General features: G+C 48.9%; 1 protein-coding gene across 3 annotated transcripts in view; it reads right to left on the bottom strand.

Annotated features, from left to right (window-relative positions):
- LOC137436762 (focal adhesion kinase 1) overlaps nucleotides 1–22,575 on the bottom strand; it is a 112,465-nt gene that overhangs the window by 35,204 nt on the left and 54,686 nt on the right. For all 3 annotated transcript variants that reach the window (XM_078786760.1, XM_078786758.1, XM_078786759.1), the window contains 5 exons: nucleotides 20,918–20,995; nucleotides 14,627–14,728; nucleotides 7,327–7,444; nucleotides 794–862; nucleotides 335–432 (listed from right to left, as the gene is read on the bottom strand). In XM_078786760.1, the coding sequence (XP_078642886.1) occupies nucleotides 335–432; nucleotides 794–862; nucleotides 7,327–7,444; nucleotides 14,627–14,728; nucleotides 20,918–20,995 (465 nt within the window). The remainder of the gene's footprint in view (nucleotides 1–334; nucleotides 433–793; nucleotides 863–7,326; nucleotides 7,445–14,626; nucleotides 14,729–20,917; nucleotides 20,996–22,575) is intronic.

Genomic DNA, 22,575 nt, shown 5'->3' with positions numbered 1-22,575 from the left:
GTCACATTCATCCCGTCAACTGTAACAATCTTTAAATCAACTTGAACATTCCTGATATATAAACCAGAACATCTCCTCCATACACCATCACATTCATCCCGTCAACTGTAACAATCTTTAAATCGACTTGAACATTCCTGATATATAAACCAGAACATCTCCTCCATACACAGTTGCTTTCGGTCATAACATGAAACATGGATGACCTCATAAGATAGCCTATTCCAAAGTTAAGATGGAACATTTCCTCCTATAACAGACACAATCCATGCTGGAAACAGCCATAAATCATCCAAAACAAAATTTGTTTTCGATCTCACAGGTGCAGCCTCACCTTTTCCCGGTAAAGCCCATGCATTACATCACAGAATCTTCCATTGTGAAGGCTGTATCCCATCTTGATTCTCTGCCTATCCAGCTCCATTGGCGAACCTGCAGTTGGCAAGGATGTCAATGCAGAATAATAACGTAACACAATGTGTGATTAAAATTACCTCTACTATCTACTGCAGACGGATACGGTGTGTGTGTGTGTGTGTGTGTGTGTGTGTGTGTGTGTGTGTGTGTGTGTGTGTGTGTGTGTGTGTGTGTGTGTGTGTGTAATGTTTTTTGAAGAGTTCTACTGGAGTTTTCTGATGTGGAGTGTGATACCCCAAAATGATCATCAGTATCTCCTGAGTTGATTAGGCTAATTAACTACAAATAATCCGGAACATTTGTCATGTTTTAAACGCATGCCATGTTAAGGTGTATGGAGCAGCTTAATAGGTATCTATATGACTTGTGAAAGTACCAGGAACACATCTGTAAGTTTCATCGAATTTCTGCTCCACCATAACCTCTGCATAATCACTGTTGTCATCTGCAAAATAACAAGAGGACAAGGGAGGTTGGGGGCAGGATCATTTATGGCCACATGGTAGTTGTTAGGGTTAGATGAAGCTATCCACTCCCTATCTGTTTTCACACAATACAGGGTGTAACACCAAGATTAAAGAAGCAAGTATGGAATTGGACAAAAGTACAGAAAGAGAGGGATGGATGGAAGCCAAAAACATCTCCCGATGTCCCTGCTCTCAAATGTTGTTTTTGTGTGCTTCCTCCCCTTTTCTCCCCATCTTGTCGACCGCTCCCCTTTTTATATACTTTGTTTGCTTGTTTGTTTGTTTGATAAATGTTAGCTCTTTCACGAGCCTCGACTCTGTACACAAAAAAAAAAAAAAAAAATTTTTGGAAAAGTGTGGAAACATATTGCTCTGTGCGTTTGGTTTGAGGCACGCATCAATTAATGGAAGACTTCTGTTAAGTCCGAGAGGATGGTGCAGAGGTAGATCACTTACCTCTGAGCTGTCTGGTCGGGGTTTGATTCCACACCCAACTATAAACTCTCGGGTGGACATTAATCTGGGGACTCGTCTGCTAGTATTAGTTGGTGAACGTCAAAGATTCCATGCGGTGTCCTTCGCAGAGTAGGCGAGTTGTCAATTGCGCCCTGATCAGATTCCTAATTCCTGCACTAAACTGAGACTAGCAAATGGTTTTGTCTTCTTGAATATTATACTTTACACCAGATTACACTACTTGCTATCTGAGTTTGGTTGCCATGCAGGCCGCAGCCTCCATGCTGTCAACACCTTCACGTTATAAATAAAGGTCAACCGTAAGACGACGACAACGACACTTCCCTTGTTATCCAGGTCCTCAATTACCAATGGTGGAATTATGTGGTTGAATTATGGTGACAGGACTCAAAGGACATGTTAGAGTCAATTGAATTCATCACACCAAACAAACGAATCATCTTCTCTGTCCCATTCTTCCAAGATACAATAATATAATGTAAGCGAGTCTCTGGTATGTACTCTAACTACATACAGTCGTGGCCAAAAATATTGGCACCTCTGCACTTTTTTCAAATAACTCACAATTTTCTCGAAAAATAAATTGAAATTGACAAAAGTATTTGATTTCCACAATTCTTTACTTCACTGTTAATATTACAGAACCTTTGTTTTTTATTCAGAACTTAATATATCCTTTTAAATCAGAAAATAAAAATAAATGGCATTGATAAAATTATTGACACCCGAGACTTAATATTTGGTATCACAGCTTTTGGACAAAATAACTGCAGTCATGCACTTCCTATAGACATGAATGAACTTCCTCCACCTCTCCACTGGCAGTTTGGCCCACTCTTCTTGTGAAAACTGCTCCAGCTCTCCCAGATTTGAAGGGTGCCTTCTCCCAACTGCTGCTTTCAGATCTCCCCACAGCTGTTCAATGGGATTTAGATCTGGACTCATTGCTTGTCACTTCAGAACAGTCTAGCGTTTTGACTTGAACCATTCCTGGGTGCTTTTTGAAGTGTGTTTGGGGTCATTGTCCTGCTGCAAGACCCATGACCTTTGACGGAGACCTAGCTTTCTGGCACTGGGTTGAACACATTGCACTCCAAAATGCCTTGGTAATCTCCCGATTTCATGATGCCATGCACACATTCAAGGTACCCGGCGCCAGAGGAAGCACAGCAACCCCAAAACATCACTGAACCTCCTCCATGTTTGAATGTAGGGAAGGTGTTCTTTTCTTTGAAGGCTTCATTTTGTTTTCTGAAAACACAGAGATGATGTGCTTCACCAAAAAGCTCTAATTTGGTCTCATCTGTCCACAGGATATTCTCCCAGAAGGATTTTGGCTTGTTCAGGTGTGTTTGGGAAAACTCCAGTCAGGCTTTCTCAGCAGTGTAGTCCTCCTGGGTCTCCTACCATAGAACCCCTTTCATTGAGTTTGAGACGGATGGTGTGAGTTTAAACTGTCATACCTTGTGTCTGAAGGTCAGCTTGAATCTGTTTGGCAGTTGATCGAGGTGCTTTCTCCACCATTCGAACAATCCTTCGCTGCAATCTTCGATCAGGTTTTCTCTTGCGTCCACGTCCAGGGAGGTTGGCTACAGTGCCATGGGCCTTAAACTTCCTGATAACATTGCGTATGGTGGACACAGGAACATTAAGGTCTCTGGAGATGGACTTGTAGCCTTGAGATTGTTCATGCTTGGCTACAATCCTGTGTCTGACCTCTTCAGACAATTCTCTGGTTTTCTTTCTTTTCTCCATGCTCAATGCCGTACACACAGTGACACAAAACAGAAGAATGACTCCTTTTCTCTATTCAAACTGGTTGAATGAGTGATTTTTATATTTCAGGCACCTGAAACTCACCACAGGTGAATTCAATTCCAAAGTAAAGGAGAATCACCTGCTTGAAATCTAATTATTTCTAACAACTTCTAAAAGGTGCTAATAATATTGTCTGGGCCATTTTAGGATTTCTGTGTGGAATAAGCTATGGTTTTGTTATTTTTTCAGCTCTTTTTGTTTTGTTCCGCTGCAAACCAAAGAAATACATATGTGGATACCAAAATATATTTTTATTTCAACAATTTTCTGGAAGAAATGGTGCATTATTTGAAAAAAAGTGCAAGGGTGCCAATATTTTTAGACACGACTGTATATTCTCTACTTCATCAGGAGACCACGGTGGAGTTGCTGGAACGCCAACTTCCTCTTGGATCTCTAAACCATCAGTTCCACCTTTCACCTTAATCCCCAGGTAGCTGGTGATGCTGGACCAAAAGTGGTTTAAACTCTCCGTACAGCAGACAGGGTATTGCGACCGAGTCTGTCCAGAGTCGTTGACAACCTCTGGATCGTCCGCTCTGAGATTTCTCAGACACAGGAAACGTGAGGCAAGAACGGGAAAACAGAGCGACAGTTGACATGCAGATGCATTTGTGGGGAAGTAATCTGAATTAGGGGTGAAGAACAATCCAACCATGCTATATCAAGTATATCAGAAACTGGAAAACCAAAGGGCAATTGAACAATTAAGTTGAAGATGGAAAATATTAACAACAAGTTCAAACATGACAACATTATTTATTTGGGCCTACAAGGTAAGCAGCATTATCATAGCTTTTGTACATCATCATACTAAAATACGCCATTTGTGTCTGTCCGTCTGTCTGATGAATTTTTGACGCCAATACATTCTGTTGTTACTTATCCAATCTCAACCAAACTTGACAGGATGACGAAGGGTTACACAATGAAGGTTTTAACGCATTCATTTGCCCTCCTCCCCAAGTGAGTTTGCCCGCCATTTCCGTCAATGGGTTAAGTGCTGAGGTGTATATAAATGTTAAATTAGCTTTATCGTGGCGTATTCCCAAAGAAGATTTATAGTGGCGTTTTTCCAGACACTTTTAATAACAAAATTAATGATAATCACATATTGTTAATGTTATTACAAAACAATATTAATACTAATAATGGCCTTTTTCGGTTTTTCACCCCTGGAGGTTAGGATTTATCCGCTTCATTCGGCTTGCTCTCCAGCGTTCAGATTTATACATGGTTACCGGTCTCGGTTCACTTTGCCGAAAGAATATCGATACAAAATATTGCTACGGTTTTGAGATGTGTACAGTGAGTTTAATAAAGGTTAAAGGTTTGCTCCCCATAGATAGTCACACGTGCAACATGTAGCCTCATTTGTAGAATAGTTATGTCTTAGTATGTGTGAGAGTAGGCGCCTTCCAGTGTTAATCCTGCGTTGTGTAAAGACAGGAGAATAGGTCCTACTTCGGCAAACCATTCCACCTCTACAGGTGTACTCAATTTTGCTGCCCTTTGCTCACTCACTAGTCGAGTTAACACGAGGTAGGCCTAAAAGGGTGGGGCCGGTGTTGAGGTCAGGGCGGAGTCGAGGCAGCGCGGCGAGGCAATGACGGTAAGCATGAGCCGCCAATCAGGGCTCCGAGGTGGTTGCATCAGAGGGCGTGGTGAGAAGAGTCTGGTGAGTTCCAGAAGGCTCGCGGGGCGGGGCTATAAAACCCGATGTGAAAAGCCCTCAAGAGGACTCGCGTGCACATGGCAGTGGCAGAGGACTCGCGTGCACACGGCAGTGGCAGAGGACTCGCGTGCACACGGCAGTTGTAGAGGACTCGCAGAGGGGGACGTGCGGCAAAGAGAACTTGAAGAGGATCTGCGTCACTCGCACCGTATGAACTTGACTATCGCTGGAGATACGTGGGCGCAGCCAGGGCGTTTATAACCAACTTGCGCGGTTCAGCCAAGCGAGTGAACGAAGCTGCATAACCGCCCTTTGCCATAAAAGCTGTCCCTGCCGTTCGCCCCGAAATATCACCCTTGCTTGAGAGACGTGTGGCGTGGCCTTGTCTTCGCCTACCTCCATCATCGCGGGACGTGCTATGACCGAGGAGAGCCGGGCGGGGCCGTTCCTGGACGACCAAGCCGACGCGTTTGGCCTGAACATCATCCTGCCCATCTGCAATCCCCGTGTGAGTGTGTCAGACGGGCCCGTTGTCCTTGGGTATTAAGAATAAGACTGTACAAGGATTTCCCTGTGTCTCTTCGTCCTGAACTGTAAATACGTGCAATAAATCATTAAATTTATTTTAGATCCCTGGTGTTGGCTTAGCGGTGAGGGTGCCAGCTTAGGATCCGAGGATCCTGGGTTCGAATCCCGGTCGATCGCTGAATTAACGCCAGGAGGGTTGACTCAGCCTGTCATCCTTCCGAGGTCGGCAAAATGAGTACCAGCTTGCTGGGATGAATGATCCCGGTGTGTACCCCAGTTTAGAATAGGTACACCGTATCCCCGCACATCGTAAGAGGCGACTAAGGGTTGGCGTCAGGAAGGGCATCCGGCCATAAATACATTGCCTCAAACAGGGAACCATGATTGTCATGGGGCCCGCAAGGCTAACCCCCGCTCTGGCGGGGAAAATGGCCTTAAAACGATCATTCAATCATTAAATCTATTTGTTCTTCCTTTTCTTCTGAATTCGATCGTTCCCGTGATTTCTCCATTGACTAAGCGTGGCACAAATAAGATCGCTCCAATCGGGTTCCACTATCTATAATGGCACGGATCACGTGTACGCAAACCGCTCGGCGTATCACCATGACACGTGGTTCGTGCGAGGCTTGTTTCCTCGCTTCCAGGGCAGCGCGAGTACTTAGGTACGAGTGAGAATTTGGTCCCGAAACCCTATTTTGCGCTGTCCGGAAGGGACGTAATAGGTCTCGGGTCGCGCCAGGTCAGTAAATGCAAGGGGATTAATCCCCCCTTGATAAGGGGAGAAGGCCGGCGACAGATCCGCAACAATATATTTGTTTGTTAGATTCATCGGAGAAGATGGAATCGTGGATGATACGACCGGTCCACCGAGCTATACGACCGGTGAGGAGCCGGTGTGGCGACCCGCGTGGAGATGGACTCTCAGGGAAGAATCCATGCGGGGCGGCAATGATACACCCGCCGTGACCTGGGCGTATGGGAGAGTCGAAGTGATACGGAGCCGGTGAGGCGGCCCGCGTGAAGGGACGGAGGCCCAGTCGGGTCTGCCAGACGAGTCGTGATCGTAGTGATCAAGGAACTTGGGGCTCGGCAGCGGCCACTCGGGGCCCAGCCCTAGTTGCCAGAGGTGGCTGGCCCAGGTGGAGGTGGACTCTGAGGGAAGAATCCATGCGGGGCGGCTGTGGTATGGCCGCCAAGACCTGGCCGTATGGAGGAGTCGATGAAGGGATGGGCACCCAGTTGGGTCGGTCAGAGGAGTCGTTATCGTAGTGGTCGAGAAACTCGGGGCTAAGGCGGAAGGGGGCTCGGCATGGTGTAGCATAGGGTACGTGGTTGCTAAAAAAAATAGGTTTGGTGCAGGTGGACGTGGAAACCGGGTACCCCCAGGTGACAGGTGCCTTCAGGGCGGCATGGCCGTGCGCCTTCGGCGCCCGGCGATATCGCCGAAAACGGGGTTTGTATCGTGTGCCTTCAGGTGCCAGGTGTCCACGACCGCTCCACACGTATAGAGAAACACTTGAGAACGATTATCACGGACACTTTTCATGTACGATCGCGATGACAGTTGTGCTGGCGCAGCCAGCTGGAGTTAAGTTTGGATCGGATTCGGGACACCTCCCAGTAATGGCGGACGCAAGAGCGCCGCCTATCGGCGAAGGGGGCACGATCGTCCTTATCGGATCGGTCTATAGGTGGGATGGATCTCGACAATACAAAAGATTAGCACAAACAGTACTAAAACATAAGATCAATGGAAATGGATATCTTTAAAAAAAAACATTGCCTCAAACAGGGAACCATGATTGTCATGCGGCCCGCAAGGCTAACCCCCGCTGTAGCGGGGAAAATGGCCTTAAAACGATCATTCATTCATTCATATTCAATCAAACAGATTGTTACGGAGATGGTAATGTAATCGTCATAAAAACGATGGTTCCTTACCCATTGCTTTTTGGAAAATACTGGAGTAGTTGAGTCCTTGGTGCAATCGGACAAAACCATCAATGAGGTTTGCCAAGTCCGATCCATCACTGTCCTCAACCACTGTCAGCAACACAGGCTGCCAAAATAGTCACAAAATCATGACATCATTACATAAAACATATGATAGGTTTAAAGTGAAAAATGAGATTAGACGGGGTTCACAAAAAAAATATTCACGCAAGGATTTATGGACATAGCAATTGAGGGAAACCATGATTGTCAGCACATTGCACGCACTGTGAGCCCATTATAAAAGGAGATTTTGCTTCCAGAGGTAGAGGGAGTGGAATCCTGTGCATGTCACAGAGCGTCAGGTGCTCATGGATCCTAAACATGTCTGTAGCTATGAATATGAACCAATCCAAGTCACGAGTCACTACATTCATCCCAAGATGGGTAGGTTTCCACCGAGGAGCCATGGGAGCAGCCATCTCACCCACAATCGTGAGAGCGATGTAACAAGGCTTTATCCACTCCACCACCGAACAACCCTTGTAATGACCGTCTCTTCATGTAATCAATATAATCAAAAAGAGGAGTACTGGATGGTGACATTACCTGGATGGTGCATTTTAAAACTGACAGTTTGATGTTAAGACATAATTGTCATGAGAGACAATGTTACATCAGCCACCATCATCACCATCATCATCAGCAAACATCAGCAAATCATCACCAGCAAATCATCACCAGCAAATCATCACCAGCAAATCATCACCAGCAAATCATCACCAGTCAGTCATGCCACCATCATCAACAAACCACATCATTGTATCCCATTTCATTATTATTTTCACTAGCATGGCTCGGCGCGCTCCGCACGCCTCACCACACATCGCTTCAGAGGGTTAGGCATCTTTGACCATGTCTGCTTTCTCAGTAAGTGAGGGATGGCGGGAATGGTGGGTGGGGTTAGTGGTGTTGACAGTGTATTGGGGGTCGTTGAGTTGGGGGGGGGGGGGTGGATGGGAGATGGGGTGGAGGGGTGGTGGGAGAGGTCGGCCAAATATATCTTGTGCTCTCATTAAATATATTGTGGCGGACACAAAAGCCCACTGGCGTGGTGACATCATTCCGTGCACCAAGTGGGCGGTGGCCACGCCCGAGGGGTAGGCGTGGCCTCATGATATACACCGGGCGCGCAGCCCGGAGCGCGCCAGTGTTACAGTGAGCTCCTGAAATAAAGACGCTTATAAGTTACCGCTTGTCCGCTTCCTCCTTGCTCGCAAGCAGCGCGCGTAACGCCGCGCTTTACTGGTGACCCCCTTGACGTTGGATCTGCCGGAGCGATCCTTCCACACGCGACGCCATTGCCATGGCCAACTTCATCAAAATTCCCGAATTTTGGGAGGCTCAGGCCGAAGTCTGGTTCGTCCAGGCCGAAGCCCAATTTCAGCTTCGGCGCCTCACCGGCGATGACACGCGCTATTGCCACGTCATCGCCTCCCTCGGGCCCGGCACGGCCGCTCGAGTTGTGTCCGTCCTTCGCCACCCACCCGACGGCCACAAGTACGAGGCACTCAAGCGGCTACTCCTAGCCACGTTCGGCCTCACGGACGACGCACGGGCCGACCGCCTCCTGGATCTCCCCGAGCTCGGTGACACGCGCCCGTCGGTCCGAATGGACCATATGCTGTCACTGTTGGGCGACGAAGCCCCCGGTTCTCTATTCCGGGCGCTTTTCCGTCGCCAACTTCCAGCGCAGGTTCGCCTCGCGTTGGCCGGGACCGGGCTAACGGAACCCCGAGCATTGGCAGCCGAGGCGGACAAGTACTTCGCCGCTTCGGACACGCGGGCGAGAGTCGGCGTGGCCGTCACGGCCCTCGTGGCTGATGCTGCTGATGCTGCTGATCCACAGCATCAGCTTATACAGCATACGCAGCATGCTGATACGCACCTCGTGACCGCCGCCACGCCCCGCCCACGGCGAAAACCGCCACCGCGGGGAAACCCGCCAACTCCACCGGCCTGGCGGAGCCAGCCGCGCTCCTCCAGCTCCACCACCTGGTGCTGGTTCCACGCCAAGTTCGGCCACGAAGCTCGGCAGTGTCATCCGCCATGCTCCTTCAACAGGTCGGGAAACGCCTGGGCCGGCGCTCAATAGTGGCGATGAGCGCCGGCCGTTCGAGCAGCCTGCTGTTCATAACGGACACCTTCTCCGGGCGCCGTTACCTGTGCGACACGGGAGCGCAGGTGAGTGTCGTTCCCGCCGGCACGTCAGACAAGCACGCCGCGGGTGGGGGCCCCGCGCTGCTTGCCGCGAACGGGACGCCCATCCGTACGTACGGAAAACGCTGCCTCTCTCTGCGGTTCGGAGGGCAGGTTTTCCGATGGACGTTCGTCACCGCCGACGTGCCCATGGCACTGCTTGGCGCGGACTTCCTGTGCGCTAATGGGCTCCTGGTCGACGTCAAGTGCAGACGTCTTGTCCAGGCCGAGACGTTCAGCTCGCTCGCTTGTGCGTCGCCCAGCTCAACGAGCGGCTTGCCAAGCGGCTTGCCGAACGGTTCGGTTCCGGCCACGTTGGTCTGTACGCTTCCGGCAGCGGACTCATTCATCCGCCTCCTCGCCGGCTTCCCGGCCCTCACGCGGCCCACCTTCTCGGCGGGGGCCGTCAAGCACGGGGTGGCCCATCACATCCCCACCGTCGGGCCACCGGTCTACGCCCGGGCACGCCGCCTCGAGCCGACGAAGCTGGCGGTGGCAAAAGCGGCGTTCGCTACCCTGGAGCGACTCGGCATCGTTCGGCGCTCAGAGAGCGCTTGAGCGTCGCCGCTGCACATCGTGCCGAAGCCCGGCGGGGGATGGCGACCGTGCGGGGACTATCGCCGTCTCAATGACGCCACGACTCCCGACCGCTACCCCGTCCCCCACATTCAGGACTTTTCCGCCCATTTGGCGGGCATGTCCTTCTTCTCGAAGGTGGACCTCATACGCGGCTACCATCAGGTCCCCATCAGGTCCCCGTCAGGCCGGAGGACGTCCCGAAGACGGCGGTCATCACGCCATTCGGACTCTTCGAGTTCCTGCGCATGCCCTTCGGTCTGAAGAATGCGGCTCAGGCGTTCCAGCGACTGATGGACAGCGTCCTGCGTGACTTGGATTTTGTCTACGTCTACCTGGACGATATCCTCGTCGCCAGCGCGTCCCGCGAAGAGCACCTACGCCACCTCCGCACGCTCTTCGAACGCCTGGGCCAGCATGGCCTGATTGTGAACCCCGCAAAGTGCCGGTTCGGCGCCACCATAATCGATTTTCTGGGGCACCGTGTCACCAGGCACGGAGCCGTCCCCCTGCCGGCCAAGGTGGAGGCGGTGAAGGGGTTTCCGCGCCCCCGCACGATCAGAGGGCTGCAGGAGTTCCTGGGCATGGTGAACTTTTACCATCGGTTCCTGCCCCGTATCGCCCAGCTCCTGCGCCCCCTGCACGAAGCTCTCCGAGGTAAGCCGGGCAAAGGCGACGTTACCTGGACCGAGCAGATGGACACGGCGTTCACGGGCGCGAAGCTCGCCTTGGCTAACGCCACCATGCTCGCGCATCCGGCGCCCGATGCACCGATCGCCCTCACCACCGATGCCTTGGACTACGCGGTGGGCGCGGTGCACGAGCAATGGGTGCGTGGAGCTTGGCAACCGCTGGCGTTCTTTAGCCGGCAGCTTCACCCGCCCGAACGCCGTTACAGTACCTTCGACCGCGAGTTGCTCGGGCTTCACTTGGCGGTCAGGCACTTCCGCCATCTGCTCGAGGGCTGTGCGTTCACTGCCTTCGTCGACCACAAGCCGCTGATCTTCGCGATGGGCAAGGTCACCGAGCCGTGGTCGGCCCGGCAGCAGCGTCACCTCTCGGCCGTGTCCGAGTACATGACGGACATCCAGCACGTCACGGGGAAGGACAACCCGGTGGCGGATTGCCTTTCCCGGGCCGTCGCCCACGCAGTCCACCTCGGCATCGACTATGCCCGGATGGCAGCGGACCAGGCCGCTGACCCCGACGTCCAGGCCTTGCGGACCGCCGTCACGGGCCTCCGCGTCACCGAGGTGGCGTTCGACGGCGCGGGCGCGGCCCTCTTGTGCGACGTCTCCCTCGGGCGTCCTCGCCCCATCGTGCCCGCGGGCTGGCAGCACCAGGTGTTTGACGCCATCCACGGCCTGTCCCACCCGGGCGCGAGGGCCTCCCAAAGGCTGATCGCCGACAAGTTCGTCTGGCATGGCCTCCGGAAGGCCGTCCGCGGCTGGGCCAGGACGTGCCTCGCGTGCCAGCGCGCCAAGGTGCACCGGCACACCCAGGCCCCGTTCGCCCCGTTGGCCCCATTCACGGTGCCGGAACGCCGGTTTGACCACGTCCACGTGGACCTGGTGGGACCTCTGCCCCCCTCGCGGGGTTTCACCTACGTCCTCACCATGGTGGACCGCACCACCCGGTGGCCGGAGGCCGTGCCCTTGGCGTCGACAACGGCGGCCGATGTCGCGCAGGCTTTCATCGCCACCTGGGTCGCCCGGTTCGGCGCCCCCTCAGACATCTCGTCCGACCGCGGCCCCCAGTTCACCTCGGAGCTCTGGGGGGCGGTCGTGCAGGGGCTCGGGGTCCGGCTGCACCGAACCACGGCCTACCACCCCCAGGCTAACGGCCTGTGTGAGCGATTTCACCGCTCATTGAAGGCCGCGCTCCGGGCCACCCTCCGCGACGGCGGCTGGGTCGACAGGCTCCCCTGGGTCCTGCTGGGCCTCCGGACGGCACCCAAGGAGGACCTGCGCGCATCCGCGGCGGAGTTGGTCTTCGGGCAACCGCTGCGGGTGCCGGGCGAGTTCCTCCCCGACTCCACGGCACCATGGTCCGCGGCACAGCAGCGCTCCGCTCTGCAAGAGACCGCCCAGAGGTTCGCCCCGGTGCCAACGGCATGCCACGGGCACCCACCGATGCACGTCGCCCCGGAGCTCCGCACGGCAGAGTACGTCTTCGTCCGCCACGATGCCCACCGGACACCACTGCGGCCCCCGTACGACGGGCCTTTCCGCGTGCTGGAGACCGGGGCGAAGCACTTCACCCTGGACATCGGCGGTACTCCTGACCGCGTTTCGGTAGACCGCCTCAAGCCGGCTCACCTCGACGTGGACCATCCACCGCCAGTGGCCCGACCCCCACGTCGGGGCCGCCCCCCTGCGGGCGGACCCCCGGCACCGCCCAGCCCCGCCGCCACGCCGCCCCCCGGTCCTGCACCCATCCCAGGGGCAGCCAGGGGCATCCCACCTGGCATCCCTGCACCCCGGACGCCGCCGATCGCCAGGGGGCGCTTCGGCCGGGTCATTCGTCTGCCCCGCAAACTGGCCCTCCAGGTGCGCGGGAATTCTGGGGGGGCGCGTGTGGCGGACACAAAAGCCCACTGGCGTGGTGACATCATTCCGCGCACCAAGTGGGCGGTGGCCACGCCCGAGGGGTAGGCGTGGCCTCATGATATACACCGGGCGCGCAGCCCGGAGCGCGCCAGTGTTACAGTGAGCTCCTGAAATAAAGACGCTTATAAGTTACCGCTTGTCCGCTTCCTCCTTGCTCGCAAGCAGCGCGCGTAACGCCGCGCTTTAATATACTGTAAATGAGATATCAGAAATCAACCCAACACGTATAAATAAAAAGGAACTGAGTACAAATTTATATTTATTTTAAATTATCAGTTCGAGCTGGAGGGGAAGGTCAATACAAATTTATCAAAACCTGGATGGGAGAGTTGAACTTCCAGCCTCACAGAGCAGATGTGCCCCCAATACACCGCCCTCCCTTCCGGCCGGGTTTTTACGACGTATCTTATATTTTGCCCATGTCACAATCTACATATCGATTAATCAAGTCAAAGTAACAAAAAAGTAGCGCGGATGAATATGGACGGATAAGTCACGAATGTGTTTCTTAGGTTAGCTTTAAATATATAAATAAAACGATGGAATTGTTAAAGAGTGTTTGAAGAAGAAGAAGACCTTTTGGTCACAAATATGCATATACATAACCATATACTTTTGCTCCATTATAATACAAAAAGGTATCATTGAAACTTGAATTCGTCTATTAATTACATACGATTGAAACCTGACTACGTTGATTAATTACGTCCAATTAAAACCAGAGTATGTCTATTAATTACATACTATTGAAACATGACTGAGCATGTCTATTAAATACATACTATTGGAATACGAGTACAGTACGTCCATTAATTACATGCTATGGAAACCTGAGTACCAACATCTATTAATTACACTGAGTATGTCTATTAATTACACTGAGTACGTCTATTAATTACACTGAGTACGTCTATTAATTACATGCTATTGAAACATGATTACATGGGTCTTCTGGGTCTTCTGCGTCTTTTTGGTCTTCGTGGTATTTTGGGGGTATTTGGGGTCTTTTTGGACTTTGCTGTATTTTTGGTCTTCAGAGTCTTTTGGGTCTTTGGGGTATTTAAGGATCTTCGTGGTCTTTTGGACCTTCTGGGTCTTTAAGGGTCTTCGGGGTCTTCAGTGTCTTTAAGGGTCTTTTGGGACTTCAGGGTGTTTTGGGTCTTCTGGGTCTTCAGGGTGTATTGGGTCTTTGGGGCCATTTGGGTCTTCAGGGGCTTTTAGTTCCTCTGGGTCTTTAAGGGTCTTTTGGTTCTTCGCAGTATTTAAGGGTATCTTGGGTCTTCATGGTGTTTTAGGTCTTTGAGTTATTCTGGGTCTTCAGCGTCTTTTGGGTCCTTTGGGTCTTTAAGGGTATTTTGGGTTTCAGGGTCTTTAAGGGTCTTTTGGGTCTTCGTGGTGTTTTGGGTCTTTGCAGTCTTTAAGGGTATTTTGGGTCTTTAGAGGCCTTGGTGATTTTAAGGGTATTGGGGGACTTAAAGGATCGTCAAAGGTCTGAGGGGTCTCAGCAGTCTAAAGGGTCAAAAGGTATATTCCAACAGTACGTAATTAAGAGTTCACAGACTGTGTTTTGGGTGTTAATTTTATTTGAAGAAGAAGACGTTTTGGTCACAAATATTCAAACATACAAACATAACCATATACGTTTGCTCTATTATAATAAGAGTTTATGGTTTGAATTTGGAACGGTAATTTGTGGAAAACCTGTATCATGTTTTTAGTAAAAATTATAAAATTAGTCATCAACAACAACAACAACATGCATTTTAAAGGCCATTTTCCCTGCTAGATCAAATTAGTCAAATCAAATTATATCAAATTAGTCATCATAGGAAGAAAAGTGAAAGTAGCAGAACAAAAGGTCAAACCTTCAACAGGCCTCGGGCGTTGAGCTCCAACAATGTTCCATTTGTCAATTCAGAGAACACGATGCTGTTAATGGCACCAAACTCGACCAGGAGTGCAAGCTTCTGGAAAAACAAAAGTAAACACCTTGCTGTCTGAAAAGTTCTGTCGAAGCAGTATTACCTTGTATGTGAAGTAGTGACGTGGCATCACGCAGTCAGCCAAAGTGTCAACTATATTATAAAGCACGTTATAATTTAATTTGACTTCAAATACAGGACTTTCGAAATGATGTAATCCGCTCCAGAACACATTCACAGAAACCCTTAGGAGCAGCAGTCATCGGGGCAGGGAACGTACACATATCGTGCGTGCCAGAGAAGGTTTTTGTCAGGCAGAGTCAAGACTCATGGAAGATTGAGAATGCTGAACAGATCAGGACACAGCAGAACAAAGGAAACAGTAGCGAGGGGGGAGAAACACCAACAGCAGAGTTGAAGGACAAAATAGAAGGAGACCTGAAAAGATAATGGGTGTGAGGAGGAATGGGGGGCAGGCAAAGATGCATGTGGTGGACAGGATAAACACAGAAGGAAATTGTCAGGAAGAAAATATAGATCTTTGGAAGGAGGTGGGCTTGAGGGTGGGGAATGGTGGGGGAAGGGGTTAACGAGGGCATAAGAGTTCATGGTTTCGATGATTTTTGGAATTATCTGAGATGGTGGTGAACAGACCTTGATGGAAAATGAGATTGAAGAAAGTGTGGAAGTTGGTTCCACAGGCAGGGAAAAAAGAGGAACAAATGAGTGGAAGTGCCCAGTTATCCTGGAATTTGGGAGTTTCATGAGAAGGGGCTTGATGGTGGATCATTTACACCTGGCAGAAACCTGGGGGTGGGGAGACAAAGCACGGAAAGAACAGAGGGTGCAAGACCAGAAAGGAAGTGGTAAAAGACAGAGAGACTACCGACCTGTCTGCGATGAGAAAGTGATAGGCCCATCGAATCAGCTTCAGCACAGAAGATTCCAATGACCTGAAGGCCTAGGTTTCCAGGGCGTCAGGCTGAGCAAAATGTGAGGCAGGGAAGCCAGCCCAGAGGGGAGAGCAGTACTCCATCAAGCTGCGGATGAAGGCCTTGCAGGTGGATAGTTCAGATGTGCCAAGGAAGGATTTTTTATGATGAGGATGCCCAGTCGGCGACTGGCTTTGGAGGCCAACTTTGAAATGTGGTTTGCCCAAGAAAGACCATGACTAATAGTGAGACCCAGAAGTTTGATTAACTGAACTTTCTCAAGAAGATTGTTAAGAAAGTGGTTGGGAGGGTTTGCCAGACGGTCCTTTTGGAGAGAGATAGAGAGAGAGAGAGAGCGTGAGTGAGAGTGAGGTTTGGCTGGATTGAAAGACATTCCAAGTTTTTGACCAGCTTGTGATGAGATGGTTGCTTGCTGTCCCTGCCAATCTGCTTGACTGAACTGCCAGACTCGCTGAGAATACTCACAGAGATGTTGACTCTCACAAGCATATGATCACATGAACTAATTGGAGCAGAGAAAGAGCAGGAGACTTTTATGGTGAAGTTTGTCATCACCAAGTGTAGAATGGTGGATTTTGGGAGAAATATAGGTGGGAAAGTTCACAAATTGATTCAGTCCGATGAAGTCACTCACAGAAGTCCTTTGATGAAGTGCCATGACTGGTGAGAGGTAACAACACCCAGTGAATTTGCATGGTGACAATTGAAATTGCGACATACGAGGAAGAGAGTTTGGATGAGTGGTTAAAAGGGGGTGGGACTGGTGGAAATATGAGATTGGCAGGACAGGGAGGAGCAGGATGAGGAGGAATGGGAGGGGCAGAATGGGGACGAAACCGATAGAGCTGTATGAGGAGGAAGCTGAGAGGGAAAGCCGAGAGGGGCGGGACGAGGAGGAAGCCATGAGGGGACAGGACAAGGGGCATGAAAGAAACTGAATGCCAACCTCAACGCCGAGACGATTTAGCTCCTGGCTATCCGAGGAGTAGGCCGATGCTACACGAAAAACTCATTCAACAATATTGGAAGGTACGATTTATCACGGAAATTTTTTGATGAAAATACAAACAGCATAGGGACGAAAATATAACACAAAAACACGAGGGAAGTGAAAGGAGCAGCTGTAGATTTGGCCACTGGAGTAACCCCAAACTAGAAGCAAAGGCCTTACTTAGGAGACTGTCAAAGGTCTTGCCAGTTAAGATGGCTCACAAAACTTCCAAAAGAAGCCAAAAATATTTGGAAAAGTACCTCAGATAAAGGGGTGTGCCTTTGCACAATGACATATTTGGAGAACTTTCTAATTAACTCGCCCAAAAAGTTGAGATCTTGCAGCCATTACTGCAAAAAATCCCAACTATGTGGGCCCATGCAAGGCATGTGGACGGTGCGTTCTACCCGACCTTCGCCATCATTGTTGTTCGTAAGTGGACTTTTAACCTTGCAGGATTACTTCGTGTGAACATGGCACGCTTGGTGATTTATGTAATGGATATCTACAATTGGAAATACGATGCCATCATTCCCAACACCCTGGCAGATTTCCTTGAGAGAGACACCATATCTGATTTGGTTTGTCCTCAACACTGATGCAAAGGTCATATCTGGGGCTTGTTAATGCACAAGTTTAGGGAAAAAATGATGATATTTACTATTGACAATGTTTGGGAGGATTGGGTGGAGACAGGGAGGAGTGGGAAGGTGAACTAGATGTATGGCCTATGAGGGCCGTCATAAATATACTTGTAAAAAGTCTGTCAAACATGACAGGTTGGAACAGTTTATTCGACAGTGCAGCCTCGTAAGCGTGCCAAAGTCTGAAACCCGGGCCTAGTGTCAGATGTGCTTATTTATATCTTCTTTATTTATTAGACATCATACAAATGTAAATGAACACTTGTTTACTCAGCGCGCATTGTATACTGAAACGCAAAATAAACTTACCACCTTTGAAACCTTTAAATATCAACAATAACACTGCGTGTAGTAAATGTGTGAACTTATTTGTGGACAATAGTGTCCTCATTGTCAGACAAAACGGTCACGGATGGTCACTTGAACCTTCAATGGTCACTTCATAGCACAGCTGTTGAACAGCCGTTTTGACTGTCAGTGATTAGCCAAGGGGTACGGGATGATTTTAATGAGCTGCACGTGATGTCTTGATATTGGCTTTAAAAAGGCCAGTGCAAAATGGGCATTTCAATCAACATGCCACGATTGTCAAGGGATCAACGGCAGCGTGCCCTGGGCATGCTGCAAGGTGGACTGAACTACCGTGAGGTGGCACGTCGCCTTGGCTGTTCACACCAGACGATATCGGCCCTGGTGGACAGAGACACCCTCCACAACTCTGCAGATGACAGACCTCGATCAGAGAGACCAAGAGTCACCACTGCAAGGCAGGACAGGCAGATGGTCCAAAGTCACCTGCGGGATCGATTCCGTCCAGCATCCTGCACTACGGCAGAAACTCCGGGGCGTGCAAACCCACGGATCTCCAATGATACTGCACGAAGACGACTACATGACTATGGTCTGACTGCCAGAAGACCATATAGAGGCCCCGTGATGACGGCTGCCCATCGCCGCAACCGACAGAGATGGTGCCAGCAGCATAAGCGGTGGACCTTGGCGCAGTGGAACGAGGTCACTTTCAGCGATGAGTCAAGGTTCTGTGTGGACAGTCCTGATAGGCGTGAGCATGTCTGGAGAAGAACTGGCGAGCGATATGCCGATTGTTGCGTGCGTCAAGCCAACAGGTGGGGTGGCCCAAGTGTGATGGTGTGGGCCGCCATATCAGGCCGGTACAGGACGCCACTGGTGGTTGTGGATGGGAATCTTAATGCCCAGCGGTATGTGGATAACATCCTGCGACCTCATCTGCTGCCATTCCTGCTAGACCACCCAGAACTGAGAACCTTTCAGCATGACAACGCTCGTCCCCATGCTGCTCGCTTTACCACTGCATTTCTCCAAGGCGAGAACATCAACACCATGCAGTGGCCTGCGCTCTCCCCTGACCTGAATCCCATAGAGCACCTGTGGGATGAGCTTGGGAGATGCGTAGTTGGCAGGACCAGAGCTGCTTCAGACATTGAGGACTGAGTGGGACAGAATCCAGCAGCAATCCATCCAAAGACTGGTAGGCAGTATACGCCGACGATGCACTGCCTGTATCCAAAACAATGGTGGCCACACACGCTATTGAAAGGGGACTGAAATTGCACCCTGTGCTGTTCTGTACTGTAGAACAAACTGACGAGATGGTGTATCTTGGTCAAAAACTTGACATGTCATCAATAAAATGCCAATGTTTCAATTAGCAATTGTTGGTTTGTTTTATTTTGAACTGTTACAATTTTATTACATTTCAAACAAGTGCTAAGTTTCTTTTGCGTTTCAGTATACATCACATGCAGTAAATTTCACCTCCCAGCACCTGGTATTTTTTGTTATTTATAAATAAATAAAAAACGCTTCTGTACACCGCCCTTGAGGCTTGGTTTATAAGCAAGTTTGCATGCCCAACAGAAGTACACCACCACACTACAATTCCAATAGCAGAGACATAATTACTCTTTTATGGAAAATGTTTTTCAAGTTTGTTTTAACCTCAAAAATAGACTGTAGTGAATACCTAATCGTGTAAAAAGATTGGCCTTTAAAACCTACACTTATGAAGGGGGACAGACAAACACACAAACTGACTGTGTTTTGTATGGTAGATATATTTTGTTTGGTTCTGGGACCACAATAGAAACTACAACAGCACTCTGCAGAGAGCGTACCTCCACCAGGCTGAACAGTTTATTCGACAGTGCAGCCTCATAAGCAAGCCAAAGTCTGAAACCTGGGCCTAGTTTCAGATGTGCTTATTTATATCTTCTTTATTTCTTAGACATCATACAGATGTAAATGAATATTTGTTTACTCAGCGTGCGTTGTACATCACGTGCAATAAATTTCACCTCCCAGCGCCTGGTGTTTTTTGTTATTTATTTTAAAAAAAATGCTTCTGTACACCACCCTTGAGACTTGGTTTGCAAGCCACCGTCTACAATTCCAATAGAAGAGACATAATTACTCTTTTATGGAAAATGTTTTTCAAGTTTGTTTTATCCTCAAACATAGACCCTAGTGAACACACAATCATGTTAAAAGATTGGCCTTTAAAACCTACACTTATGAAGGGGGACAGACAAACACACAAATTGCCTTTGTGTTTTGTATGGTAGATATATTTTGTTTGGTTCTGGGACCACAACAGAAACTACAACAGCACTCTGTAGAGAGCATACCTCCACCAGGCTGAACAGTTTACGTTTTGTTTCTCACTGATCTGGATCCGGACCTGAAGTACGATCAAATTGGCTTGTTCTTGTCGCCTAACCAACTCATCCACAACGTTTTGAAATATCATGCTAATATATCGTTTTTGGCACTATCACTCAATGGTGAAGAATCACTTAGAAAAAAAAAATTCTCATATCTGGATCTGGATTCAGATCGACACCAAAATCAAATCGATTTGTCCTTGTCAAACACCGAACCTATCCACCAGGTTTTGTCCGAATCTATCCATAACTTTTTGAGATGTCGTTTTATATATCGGTTTTGTTCATATTATATTATATATGGTCAGGAATCACTTAAAATATTCTCCAATCCAGATCCAGATCCAGATCTTTGCCAAAATATAATCATTTCTCTTCACCAAATTTAGTCAGAAAACATCCACAACTTTTAGAGATATTCTCCTCACAGACAAACAAATAACAGGCAGCTGAAAACATAACCTCCATCCACCTTCGATGGCAGAGCAAATTATACGAGATTTTTTGCATCTATTGGTAAAAGCAGAAGCGTCCGTCTGTGTGTATGTATATCTATTGCCGTGGCTCGCTTGTACTAACAGGAAATAATATGAGCTCGATACTACCTCTTTTCTACAGATATTTCTGGTGTTCCTATATTAATGCGAGTTCAATTTTCATCCAGGAACAGAACAATGATGGCTAACCATTCTGAAATTGCCACTCTTTCGTCTAAATGCTGAAAAGTATGTGAAAAAGACGATTTGAATTACAGATTCCGCGCTGGCTACGACCAAAATACCTGTCGAGTCTAACCGAGTGACTGAAAACGCACAAGCATCGCGCATGTGCAAAAGCCCTTGTTAGCATTCATACGCCATTGGAAAGTCCTGTATTGCACAATTGTGTTGTGAGTTGTTTATGTTGTACTTCAGCGTGTGCATCCGACGCACACATCTCCTTACCGTCTGTGATTTGTCTGCACTGTAGCTCACATTGACATCTGGGCCCACGACGACATGCACCTTGACCTGCTGGTCATCCTGTGGGATAACAAAAAGTAAGACAGTTATGTCATCGACGCAATATTAATACTATCCATATCTTGTTGCTTTTACTTCAATATGGCATTCCAAATAGTATCTGGTGAACAATAATGGCCAAGATTTGATGATTTGTACATTTGTCTCCCTCACCTAACTCAAAGTCCATGTTAGAGGAGGTAACTACGACAACAACAGCAGCAACAACAACAACAACAACAACAACAACAGGCATTTTAAGGCCATTTTCCCTGCTGGAGCGGGGGTTAGCCTTGCGGTCCCCATGACAATCTTCTCCATTTTGCCCTATTTTCTGCATCTCCCCTTGTTAACCCCCTTGCCCGCATTTCTTCTTCCACCATCTTTAGCCAAGTCTTTCTAGGTCTACCCCGTCCTCTACTTCCTTCTACATTCATTTCCATCACTCTTCTCAACCAGTCGCTTTCATCCTTCCTCAACACACACTGAGTAAGAGGTAACTGAACTATCTATTTGGAAGATCAAGGCCCAGAGAGGTGATAAGCACCATTGGGTATATTTTTCCATGGAAAAAACTATTGTGCTCCATTAACTTTCATAAGGTTATGGGACCACCAACACTGCATCACCCCCACCTATTGTGCCTGCATACCTAAGTAATAAATGACCCCGAACGGTACCTCATGGGATGACTTTGTTTCAGCTGAAATTTCCATCTCCACTGAAACAATTCATTTCATCTACAGCTTTTCGAATCAATACATCAGACATCGACAGAGTCGTGTGGGAAGGAAACTACTTCCACGCAACTTACCTTTTACACCTTTGCTCTGTGGCCATATTCTGGAAGAAATCTCTTGAGCTTCCTCATGTCAGCATGAGGCACTGGCTGTCCCGGATAAATAACGTCTTCAAGACGGCCTATCAAGCCAAAATCTCATTTTCCATCAAGGTCTTCAAGACTGATCCAACAGAAGTGCTAATACATAAGGCTTGTACATTTCCCTCTCATCAAAATGTCAGCTTTTTGACTTTGTTCATAACCTACCATTAGGCCTTGCACATCCCCTTCCTTTCTCATCAACGAGCCCTCCCCAATCCCAATAATATGTACCTGTTTATTAATTACATCGATACATGTCTACATTCACGAGTCCAAACTTTCTACTCACCAATTCTCTTTTTTATCCTTTGTCTTTTACCCTGATTACAGAATCATCTTTCTTTGTGGCCTGCCCAATCCCTCTTCCTTGCAGTCTTTCATGTTGGTGGTTTGACAATATCCTCCACCACCAAAGGTGGACGGAGGTTAGGTTTTCATCCCTGTTTGTCTGTCTTCTGTCTGTTTATTTGTTTGTGAACAAGATATCTCAAAAGGTTATGGACGGATTCGAACAAAACTTGGTGGACAGATAGGGTGGGTGACAAGAAAAAATTGGTTCGATTTTTGTGAGTCCGAACTGCCAGCATGAATTGGTGGACATTAAAGATCCCACAGTATCCTTCACGTAGAGTATGTCAATCATCGCTGGCACCCGGAAAAAATACAAATTCCTGCTCTAACATACAAGGAGCACCACCTCAGCTGCATAGCCGCACTT

This window comes from Myxine glutinosa, chromosome 11, assembly GCF_964187855.1.
Source record: "Myxine glutinosa chromosome 11, kmMyxGlut1.1, whole genome shotgun sequence".
Taxonomy (NCBI): Eukaryota; Metazoa; Chordata; class Myxini; order Myxiniformes; family Myxinidae; genus Myxine; species Myxine glutinosa.
This window is presented reverse-complemented; position numbering and strand designations above follow the sequence as displayed.